The sequence below is a fragment of the Anabrus simplex genome, chromosome 3 (genome assembly GCF_040414725.1).
Source record: "Anabrus simplex isolate iqAnaSimp1 chromosome 3, ASM4041472v1, whole genome shotgun sequence".
In the NCBI taxonomy this organism is placed as follows: domain Eukaryota; kingdom Metazoa; phylum Arthropoda; class Insecta; order Orthoptera; family Tettigoniidae; genus Anabrus; species Anabrus simplex.
The window spans coordinates 6,110,549-6,123,320 of record NC_090267.1 but is presented as its reverse complement, the minus strand read 5'-3'; the positions used below and the strand labels follow the sequence as shown (position 1 = coordinate 6,123,320).

The window sequence follows — 12,772 nt, the reverse complement described above, 5'->3', positions numbered from 1 at the left end:
TACTGCAGAGTTATTCCAATTTGCAGGTGAATATATAATGGAAAAATTAGAGGAATTATTCACTTTTATTTGGGAAAAAGAAGAAATACCAAGTGATTGGAGGAATGTACTCATTCATCCCTTACACAAAAAAGGGGACCAAACTAATGTCAACAACTACAGAGGTATCTCCCTTCTTCCTATAGCATACAAAATCTTATCCAAAGCATTGCAACGGAGGCTTGAAACACATCTAGATAAACAAATTGGTGAATACCAGGCCGGATTCAAGAAAGGGCGATCAAGTGCTGAGCAGATTTATATTCTAAAATCACTAATAAAAAGATGATCAGTGAGAAATCAGAAGAGGACCATCATAACCTTTGTAGATTTCAAAAATGCATACGATTCCATAGAACATGGCATGGTTTTGACAGAAATTATAGCTGGAAAACTCTTATTCTTAGCATTTAAGGACACTTTTATTCTCCGCCCCACGTAGCAGGGAAAATAGTACTAATCCACCAGTGGTAAAAGTTCATATAACCACACTTCAGCTGAAAATTGTAGTGTAGATACACTGCAGTATAGATACAGTAGCCTACATTTAGATAGTGCCGTATCTTGCCTGCTATATTCGTGTGTAATCTTTCGTGTGTATCTATTAGAGCGTAGTACTAATATTATTTGTCTACGCATTTAGCTTTGTTGGTAATCTTTGAGAACAGTATTTCTTGCAAATTTCATTTCTGTTTGTGCTTAATAGTGACATACAGTACCGGTATCGTAATTAGGATACGTCTGAAAGTAGTTTAAGAATTACTGTAGTGTACTGTACAGTAGTATACGAGTAATTTAGAATTTAGTGTGCTTATTTTATTATTGTAAAATATTTGTGCAGTACTGGTGTAGTAGAGGTATACGTAGAAACTCTTACTAAAATTCTTTTGTTGTAATTAGGATAGGCTTAATTGCAGTTTGGAATTGTGTAGTTCTTGTCTATTACTTTCGATATTCAGTAATTAACATCAGTTTTTATCTTGTTAGGGGTTGTAGGATAAAAAATAGAGTACGACTAAGTAGTATTATAGTGTAGTTGTATATTAATTACTGTACTGTTGTGTGATCATTGAGTACTATCCCAGACAATATATACCTCCGTTCTTTTATTTTTTGCAAATAAGTTATTTTATTTTTATTTTCATTTTTTCCATAAGAATGGCTAAGGAGCGCGACTGTGGGTGTGGCAAGACATTGAGGGGTATGAGGGAGGAGTTGGAGAGTTTGAGGGAGATAATTAGGATTCTCACAGAAGACAGGAAGAAAGATAGGACTCCCTCAAACAATGTACAGGTTACAGTAGGTGTACAAGAGGGAGGGGAAGGAAAGGGGGGAGTTGTAGAAGACAGATGGTCTAATGTTCTAAGGGGAAGGAGATTGCAGGCTAAGGGCTCTTTTCAGGATCAAAATTCAGGACAGGTGTCTGTGCGAAATCGGTACGAGTCACTCCAGGTAGAACAACCGAGGGAAGATGAGGAACAGCGAACTGTTGCCGAGAAGTTTGGAAGTAGAAGGAAGGAAAAAGGTAGGAAAGGGAAATGTAGACTAGAGGATAGGAAAAGACAGGTGGAACAGGGTCATGGGAAGGAGAAAAGGGAGGAGGAAGTAGCTTCTGCAGCTATCAGGAAAGATAGGGCTGACCAGGAGGGGAGGGGATCAAATGAGGTGGGTAGCGTTGAAGCTCTGGTCGTGGGGGATTCTATCGTTAGACATGTCAGGAAAGTGTGTGGAGAAAAGGGTACCAGGGTAGAGTGTTATCCAGGAATTAGGTTAAGGCAGATGTTAAAGAAAGTAGAAGAGGGGGAGGAGGGGAAGGAGAAGGTGGTAGTGTTTCACGTTGGTACCAACAACGTAAGGCAAGCTGATATAAGTACCAACATAGTTGGAGATGTGTGGGATCTGGTAAATGCAGCACAGGTGAAGTTTAAGAAAGCAGAGATTGTTATTAGTGGAATACTGTGTAGGAGGGATACTGACTGGAGGGTGATTGGAGATTTAAATGAGACTATGGAGTGGGTATGTGGGAAACTGGGAGTGAAATTTCTAGATCCTAATGGGTGGGTAGGAGATAGGGATCTGCGCTCAGATGGCCCTCACTTAAACTGCAGTGGTTGTATAAGTTAGGAAATTTGTTTGGAAGGGTAATAGAGCGGTACATTCAGGGAAACAGGGTGGCCTAGGGAGTGGTGATAAGGGAACAGGGAACTGGAAATCAAGTGGGAATGACATACAATTGTTAGTGTTGAACTGTAGAAGTATTGTAAAGAAAGGAATAGAATTAAGTAATTTAATAGATATATATTTAACAGATACTGTAATAGGAGTTGAATCATGGCTGAGAAATGATGTACTGGACGCAGTTTTTTTCTCACGGCACTGGAGTGTGTATTGTAGAGATAGGATAGGGATAGTGGGAGGGGGAGTATTCATTCTGGTGAAAGAAGAATTTGTAAGCTACGAAAAAGTTAAAGATGAGACATATGAAATTCTAGGTGTAAGGCTCATAGGCAACTTGATATATTTGGAATGTACAGACCGGAAAAGGGTAGCACTGACGCGGATTCGGAATTATTTGATAGGATAGTCGGCTATGTGGGAAACGACATGGAAAGAAATGTGATTGTAGCGGGAGATCTGAATTTGCCAGATGTCAATCGGGAAGGAAATGCGAACGACAGGAAGCATGACCAACAAATGGCAAATAAATTAATATGCGAAGGACAGCTGATTGAACCAACCAGAGGGAAAAATATCCTGGATGTCGTGCTGATAAAACCAGATGAGCTCTATAGGGAAACTGAAGTAATAGATGGTATTAGTGATCATGAAGCAGTTTTTGTCGTAGTCAAAAATAAATGTGATAGAAAGGAAGGTCTTAAAAGTAGCTCTATTAGGCAGTACCATATGGCTGATAAAGCAGGCATGAGGCAGTTTCTAAAAAGTAACTATGATGGGTGGAAAACGGTAAATAAAAATGTAAACAGACTCTGGGATGGGTTTAAAGAAATTGTTGAGGAATGCAAAAACAGGTTTGTACCTTTAACAGAGATAAGGAATGGTAAAGACCCAACTTATTATAATAGAGAAATAAAGAGACTAAGAAGGAGGTGCAGACTGGAAAGAAATAGAGTTAGAAATGGCTGTGAAAGTAAGGAGAAATTGAAGGAACATAAGAAAACTGAATCTAGCAAAGAAGGCAGCTAAGGATAACATGATGGCAAGTATAATTGGCAGTCATACAAATTTTAGTGAAAAATGGAAGGGTATATATAGGTATTTTAAGGCAGAAACAGGTTCCACAAAGGACATTCCAGGAATAATTAATGAACAAGGGGAGTGTGTATGTGAGGATCTTCAAAAGGCAGAAGTATTCAGTCAGCAGTATGTAAAGAGTGTTGGTTAAAAGGAAAATATCAAGATAGAGGAGGAGACTATGGCCAATGAAGTATTTAAATTTACATATGATAACAATGACATTTACAATAAGATACAAAAGTTGAAAACTAGAAAAGCGGCTGGAATTGATCAGATTTCTGGAGATACACTAAAGACAATGGGTTGGGATATAGTACCACATCTGAGGTACTTATTTGATTATTGTTTGGTCAGAGGAGCTATACCAGATGAATGGAGAGTTGCTATTGTAGCCCCTGTGTATAAAGGAAAGGGTGATAGACATAAAGCTGATTTTTTTTTTTTTTTTTTTTTGCTAGTTGCTTTATGTCACACCGACACAGATAGGTCTGATGGCGACGATGGCACAGGAAAGGGCTAGAAGTGGGAAGGAAGTGGCCGTGGCCTTAATTAAGGTACAGCCCCAGCATTTGCCTGGTGTGAAAATGGGAAACCACGGAAAACCATTTTCAAGGCTGCCGACAGTGGGGTTCGAACCTACTATCTCCCGAATACTGGATACTGGCCGCACTTAAGCAACTGCAGCTATCGAGCTCGGTAAAAGCTGAAAATTACAGGCCAGTAAGTTTGACATGCGTTGTATGTAAGCTTTGGGAAGGCATTCTTTCTGATTATATTAGACATGTTTGTGAAATTAATAACTGGTTTGACAGAAGGCAGTTCAGTTTTAGGAAAGGTTATTCCACTGAAGCTCAACTTGTAGGATTCCAGCAAGATATAGCAGATATCATGGATTCTGGAGGTCAAATGGACTGTATCACGACTGACCTGTCTAAAGCATTTGATAGGGTGGATCATGGGAGACTACTAGCAAAAATGAGTGCAATTGGACTAGACAAAAGAGTGACTGAATGGGTTGCTATATTTCTAGAAAATAGATCTCAGAGAATTAGAGTAGGTGAAGCTTTACCTGACCCTGTAATAATTAAGAGGGGAATTCCTCAAGGCAGCATTATCGGACCTTTATGTTTTCTTATATATATAAATGATATGAGTAAAGGAGTGGAAACGGAGGTAAGGCTTTTTGCGGATGATTTTATTCTGTATAGAGTAATAAATAATTTACAAGATTCTGAGCAACTGCAACGTGACCTCGAAATGTTGTGAGATGGACAGCAGGCAATGGTATGTTGATAAACTGGGTTAAAAGTCAGGTTGTGAGTTTCACAAATAGAAAAAGTCCTCTCAGTTTTAATTACTGCGTTGATGGGGTGAAAATTCCTGTTGGGTATCATTGTAAGTATCTAGGTGTTAATATAAGGAAAGACCTTCATTGGGGTAATCACATAAATGGGATTGTAAATAAAGGGTACAGATCTCTGCACATGGTTATGAGGGTGTTTAGGGGTTGTAGTAAGGATGTAAAGGCGAGACCCCAACTAGAGTATGGTTCCAGTGTATGGGAACCTCACCAGGATTACCTGATTCAAGAATTGGAACAAATCCAAAGAAAAGCAGCTCGATTTGTTCTGGGTGATTTCTGACAAAAGAGTAACATTACAAAAATGTTGCAAAGTTTGGGTCAGAAAGAATTGAGAGAAAGAAGAAGAGCTGCTCGACTAAGTGGTATGTAATACCAATATAAATGGTCCGTTATTGGACATTATAAATTTTCCAGCTAACTTATTCCTGGTTGCCAGCGTTTCGCCCCCGTGTGCTAGGCTGGGCTCATCAGTTGGTACCTAGCACACCTACCAAGAGGCTGGATAGTGCATACCGTGGAGGCCACTGCGTAGGCTAATTGTAGCCACCGGCAGTGCCAATGCACTATGAGAGACATTGTCTCATTATCAAAAATTGATGCCTGCTTGGCCATCAGATGATGTAGATGTTGATTCCCATAGGGAATCAGAAATAATTGTTCCGAATGAGTAAATTTATAATACTAATATAAATGGTCCGTTATTGGACATTATAAATTTTCCAGCTAACTCATTCCTGGTTGCCAGCGTTTCGCCCCCGTGTGCTAGGCTGGGCTCATCAGTTGGTACCTAGCACACCTACCAAGACGCTGGATAGTGCATACCGTGGAGGCCACTGCGTAGGCTAATTGTAGCCACCGGCAGTGCCAATGCACTATGAGAGACATTGTTTCATTATCAAAAATTGATGCCTGCTTGGCCATCAGATGATGTAGATGTTGTTGTTATAAATTTACTCATTCGGAACAATTATTTCTGATTCCCTATGGGAATCAACATCTACATCATAAGTGGTATGTTCCGAGCTGTCAGCGGAGAGATGGCGTGGAATGACATTAGTAGACGAATGAGTTTGAGTGGAGTTTATAAAAGTAGGAAAGATCACAATATGAAGATAAAGTTGGAATTCAAGAGGACAAACTGGGGCAAATATTCATTTATAGGAAGGGGAGTTAGGGATTGGAATAACTTACCAAGGGAGATGTTCAATAAAATTCCAATTTCTTTGAAATCATTTAGGAAAAGGCTAGGAAAACAACAGATAGGGAATCTGCCACCTGGGCGACTGCCCTAAATGCAGATCAGTATTGACTGACCGTGGAATGCTCATGAATGTTCTGCAGGAGTTTTGGATGAGAAATCTCTGGCCGTAATTCAACAATCTCTTATAAACACCTTTTCTCTAGTCAAATTTATGGGCGAACTCTCAAATCCGCTTGAGATAAAAACACGTTTAAGGCAAGGAGACAGCCTTTCTCCACTACTCTTCAATTGCATTTTAGAAAAGTTAATAGGGAATGGAGGTTGAGAATGACTGAAAATGGAATGAAGAATGGGGTAAAGATAGGTTGTGGAAAAAATGCGATGATGTTGGACTGCCTTGCCTTTGCTGATGACATCGTTCTTATTACAGACAACCGTGAAACAGGCAAGATACAAGTTGAAGAACTACAAAATGTTGCAGTCAAAACAGGGTTAACAATACCCTTTGAAAAAACAACATTCATGGATTCTATAAAAAAGGCAACATGGACAGACTTGTTACACTGTACGGGGATATCCAGCATGTGCAAAAATTTAAATACCTGGGAGAAATACTCACCCTGAATGGAGATGAAAAGTAGGTATCAAAGGAGAAGGTGAGAAGGATAGAGTTGGCATTCAGACTATGTCATGACACCTTTAAGTCCAAGTCTCTCTCAATTCAGGCCAAGTTAAAATATTACTGCACAGTGGTTAGAACGGAGTGCCTGTATGGAGCAGAAACCTTGACAATGATGGCTGACCCAGTCCTTGAAAAAAAGAGAAAGAAGATTCTTATGAAAAATCTTAGGCCCGAGAAAGTCGACGAGTGACCAAAACACATTCCGGTTAAGATCGAATTTGGAGAAGAATCACGACTGTGATGAGGAAAAGGAGACTAACATTTTATGGGCATATCAAAAGAATGACCCCTGAGAGTTTGGCAAATAGGATACTTCTTCTGCAGGAAAAATGGAAAAAACAACAGGGATGGCTTACACACGTGCACAATGACTTGGCAGAAATAGGTATCAAGGAGGTGGATATAAAAGAAAGGACATCATTTAGGAAGAAGGTGTGGAAATGAGGGATGCATCTGAAGAGCCACATGCGAAGCCACGGAACATCTCGGTGGAAGAGTGAGCAAGAAGAAGTCAAAGACTCAAGGAATCTTTGGTGAGAGTGTAAAGAGAAGGGTATCAATCTGTGTGACGGAAGGAAGATTGTGCAAACGTAGCCCACAGGTGGCCGTATCGATAAATAATAATAATAATAATAATAAGATACATATGTTATTTCTTATACAGGATTAATTCTGTTACCAGGTGTTTTATTTTTAGATAGTTTATAAATTTATTTATTCAAAATCAGTTTCGGGAGAGTGAAGAACTGAACATTTACAAATTAACTGACTCAAAACTAAAAAGAGATTGCTTCAGAAATTACAATTCTGCAATAGTAGATTTGATCATTTTGTCTCAAGAAGTGTCAAGTAACCACCAGTAATTTTGTCATAAACAGTAACCTAAATGTCAGTATCAGCTGTTTTGCCAAATTAGGAATATGAAGTACAGCAATTTTGAACCAGTCCTTAGTTTCAGGCAAAAGACAACTCAACTCACTGGGAATCAAACTAGGATCCTATGGATAAGATGAAAGTGCTTTATATCTACAATATAGGGCAGACTCAATTACTTTGACACTGGAGATAGTACGTATTAAGCATCCATACTTAAAAATATAGCTGGGAAAATGGCATGAAAATGTCTTGATGCCAACAACTAGCCACCATGTCCATTAATAGTGCAAGACACTAACAATGCCATCACGGCGACAGGAACACGACCAGACGTGTCATGTGTTAAAAGAACACAATGAACACCCACTCTTCAAACTTTGATGGTGATGATGTTTGTTGTTTAAATGGGCCTAACACCTAGGTCATTGACCCATGATGGCATGAGGTGCAATGAAATGAGAGGATAATTTTAACTCTCAAATATATCCTCTGACTATGATGATGATGATGATGATGATGAAAAATGACTGTGAATCCAAAACAGTCAGTGGATCCAATTCACAATGCATCATGTTAATAATAATAATAATAATATTTGTTTTACGTCCCACTAACTACTTTGTAAGGTCTTCGGAGACGCCGAGGTGCCGGAATTCAGTCCCGCAGGAGTTCTTTAACGTGCCAGTAAATCTACCGACACGGGGCTGTCGTATTTGAGCACCTTCAAATACCACCGGACTGAGCCAGGATCGACCCTGCCAAGTTGGGGTTAGAAATAATAATTCGTCAATATTTTTGAGAAACAAACTTTAATAATCCAAATTATTTATAACTTCCGACCTCAAAATTAAAATGTGAAAATTTATAATTACTCAAGGAATGGTAATACCATTTTAGATTAATTAAAAGAATAAGAATATTGAACTTCTGATGTCAATCTCTTAAAAGAAAACAGAAAGACCTCAGAATAATTAATAATCGTAGATTGAAGGTAAGTTTAGATTAATAAAATCGTTACAATCTGAAAATCTCAAGATTTCTGAGGAATTGAACGAAGAACCTTCTAATGAAGTATCTCGGTTAACAAATTGCCCCGCAAAAGGTCATAACCCACAAAAATCACACAATTTCAAATATCGAATCAATAATAATTCAAGAACATGCAATAAAGTCAGAAGTAAAACAAACTACTCCAATATCACCCAAGGGGCGGTAACTCAGCTCAAATAAAATAAATCAATCACAGCAGTAACACATCTGCGTGCAGTCAAGCTCATTCCCCAAAATCAGATGACAGTCAAAACCATTATTAATAATAATAATAATAATCATCTGACCTTCAAATGTCAGTTTCAACATTGCAAGGCAAAATGTCACGTGTGCATTCTATGACATCGAAGAGAAACAGATGACAACCACCGAAATCAAATGAGAACTTGAAAACCGAGTAACTCATTAGATAAGCCTTCCCTGAAAACACTTTTCTTTCTTATACTTGGCCAAGATGTCTTGAAATTATTTCAAATAATTAATATAATTATTGTGACATTAAGGAAATGAAATTCAAGCGCTATAAGCTTATTCAGAGACTACTTATGACAGGTTAGTTGAGAGCTCTTCAACATAAATATACCTTTACAGATATGAAAATTAGAAATAACTGAATTAAAGGAAAAGTGAATATCATCCATACATTAAAATTGAAACCACGAGGGTATGAAAATAAGGTAGATTGGATAAGACCCGATTCTCAATTTTTTAATTTTGAACAACCACGAAAAGTTCAACTGTAGACTTTCTTACATATCCTTGCATTTAAAGGTGTCCACGTCCCATAGCGTGATTACAGCACTCACCTTTTGGTAGGTTAACAGTACAGAAACGGTTAAGATTAACTTACAAGGTCGGACGATAGCATAAATCAAAATCAATATCAAAATATAACTCAAATTCTTCAGGCCTAACGCCCAGATTGGGAAAACATCACCCCGGATCTAGTCCCACGATCATTCTTCCTTCTTCTTGACAATATTATACAAGAAAACGCTCCAGAAGCAAGCGTCTTATTTCCATTCAGCCACAAGAATGCCAAAACCCAAACAACTGCTGCTCAGATTTAATTGTCGACCTCATACTTCACTTGTCGCGACCAGATAGCAGCACCGCTTAGTGAGCTCTCCACTCAAGTTCTGAGTTGACCGCTAGATGTCTCACCATTAGCCATTAAGGAAGATCATTCGTTCCGATATTTGTTTTCGTAGAGATGCAGACAATGGTCACGGCGCATAAATATAATGCAGAGTACTTGTACCCCACGGAGTAATAATTGTAATTCCATTACAATGGTACTAATCGCAAGCAATCTCATGGTTCAATTTCCATCATCCCTTAGTCACCCCTTTCAGTCGCTCTTACGACAGGCAGGACATACTGTGGGTGTATTCTTCATCTGCGTTCCCCCACAGGGGGTTTTCAAAATTTGTAGAGTTTCTTGTTCTGTATTGGACATTATTCCAAATGAAATACGCTAAAAATTACAGAGTTTAGAATGCAATAAATCATTTAGAATCATGCTGTATGTTGACAACCTAAAAGAGTAGTATATTATAAGATTTCACTTCCAACAATAGCAATAATTTCTTTAATACAGAGCGGTTCAACATGAGTTAATTCCAAACACTTTAACCTGGAATGATACTTACGAAAGATGCACCTGCTGTTCCATCAAGCCAGACTGGTTCCTCCTTGATCTCCACTTTCTGGTCCATTTCACACAGCAGGAGAAGTTCATACATGAACTTGAGCAGAAAATTGCATCCACTGATAGTCTACTGAAACAAGGAATAGTAAATATCTGTATTATTATATTTTTTATAATGATATTTGTTCATGGCGTCGACCTCTGTAGATCTTTTGCCACTACTTGCACCATATGATATGAACCTACGTGTAATTGTAATATATTGTGGAAGTGTTGTGTTGAATGCGAGGAAAGGAATGCTAAGGATGACACACCCACTCAGTCCCCAGGCCAGGGATATTAATCATTTACAATTAAAACCCACTGACCCGGCCGGGATTTGAACCCAGGCTGCCAGGTGATAGGTGGGTGGGCGCGTTGCCCTGTACACCGTGGGGCCAGACTGCATTATTATTAGTGTCATAATTTGCAGACCTACAAAGTAAGCAAGCAGGCCTGCAGATTTCTGTGACAGTAAATTTCTTTATCATAGCCTCAAGCCTTTAGCCCTGCAAGGAATCCAAACCACAGGGATATGGCTTTTATTTCGAACAGTCCACATGCACTGACTGGGAATGAACCATCTCCATGTCACCATATCCTGAGCTACCCTACAGGTTCACAGACTAATACAGATCTCCATGTCACCTTATTCTGTGCTAACCTACTCATTTCTACATAATTATTACAACCCCCATATACTCCAATATGTACCATTGCGCTACCAAATTCCTACCTTTTGAAATCAGTTGAACAAGTTTTGGTTTTCTCATTGTCCATTCTGTCAATCTCCTCTTTAGGACATATTTGCCAAATCTTTCTCCTCTTAATTACCTATATTCACTACGATTCAGAGGATTTTATTCTCTTTCTTTCTATGTCAGCTGTTATCCATGTCTCACTTCCATACAGTGATGGCTCCATAGTAATATGTTCAAAAACATCTGTAAAGTATCAGTATTTGAGGTGAGCACAGGTTTTCTATTATTACCATTATTAACAGTGGATACCAGCTCCAGATGCTACTAACGAACAGTGTCCTAGGACAGTTTGTGTGTTTATTTTAATACCTGCAGGCCCAGATTATGATACATTATGGCTGTCATGCTAAAGTCATTTTTTTTGCTATTTGCTTTACGTAGCACCAACACAGATAGGTGTTATGGTGACGATGGGATAGGAAAGGCCTGGGAGTGGGAAGGAAGCGGCCGTGGCATTCATTAAGGTACAGCCCCAGCATTTACCTGGTGTGAAAATGGGAAACCACAGAAAACCATTTTCAGGGCTGCCGACAGTGGGATCGAACCCACTATCTTCCGGATGCAAGCTCACAGCTGCGCACCCCTAACTGTAAGGACTACTCACCCAGTATGCTCAATTCAGAGGAAGAAGGTAAGAGCTCTACATGCTTATCATGAACAGTATCTTATGACATTTGATGTGTTCATTTTAACAGAAGAGGGCTCACATACCCATCTTGGAAAAGGAAGCTAGAAAGACATCACAAAGTATGTATATGACTGAAACAAAGATACAGAGTCACTCTACCGGTAGGTAGGCAAAAATGAGTGCAAATGGACTTGAAAAAAGAGTGACTGAATGGGCGGCTCTGTTTCTAGAAAGCAGAACTCAGAGAATTTGAGTAGGTGAAGCTTTATCTGTCCCTGTATTAACTAAGAGGAGAATTCCTCAAGGCAGTATTATTGGACCTTTATGTTTTCTTATATATATATATTAATGATATGAGTAAAGGAGTGGGATCAGAGATAAGGCTTTTGGCAGATGATGTTATTCTGTATAGAGCAATAAATAAGTTACAAGATTGTGAGCAACTGCAAAATGAGCTTGATAATGTGAGATGGACAGTAGGCAATGAGATGATGATAAACAGGGATAAAAGTCAGGTTGTGAGTTTCACAAATAGGAAAAGTCCTCTCAGTTTTAATTACTGCATTGATGGGGTGAAAGTTCCCTTTGGGAATCATTATAAATACCTAGGTATAAATGTAAGGAAAGATCTTAATTGGGGTAATCACATAAATATGATTGTAAATAAGGGGTACAGATCTCTGCACATGGTTATGAGGGTATTTAGGGGTTGTAGTAAGGATGTAAAGGAGAGAGCATATTTGTCTCTGGTGAGACCCCAACTAGAGTATCATTCCAGTGTACCGGACACTCACCAGGATTACTTGATTCAGGGACTGGACAAAATCCAAAGAAAAACAGCTTGATTTTTTTTCTGGGCAATTTCCAACAAACGAGTAGCGTTACAAAAATATTGCAAAGTTTGGGCTGAGAAGATTTGGGAGAAAGGAGACAAGCTGCTCGACTAAGTGGTTCCGAGCTGTCAGTGGAGAGATGGCGTGGGAGGAAATCAGTAGACTAATATGTTTGAGTAGTGTCTTTAAAAGTAGGAACGATCACAATATGAAGATAAAGTTGGAATTCAAGAGAACAAATTGGGGCAAATATTTGTTTATAAGAAGGGGAGTTAGGGATTAGAATAACTTACCAAGAGAGATGTTCAATAAATTTCCAATTTCTTTGCAATCATTTAAGAAAAGGCTAGGAAAACAACAGATAGGGAATCTGCCACCTGGGCGACTGCTCTAA

At 38.8% G+C, this 12,772-nt stretch overlaps 1 protein-coding gene across 1 annotated transcript in view; it reads right to left on the bottom strand.

The window, feature by feature from the left end:
* Positions 1–12,772, bottom strand: part of LOC136865918 (uncharacterized) — a 180,802-nt gene that overhangs the window by 148,829 nt on the left and 19,201 nt on the right. Inside the window, exon 2 of the mRNA XM_068226543.1 lies at positions 10,119–10,244. Coding sequence (XP_068082644.1) covers positions 10,119–10,244 — 126 coding nt within the window. The remainder of the gene's footprint in view (positions 1–10,118; positions 10,245–12,772) is intronic.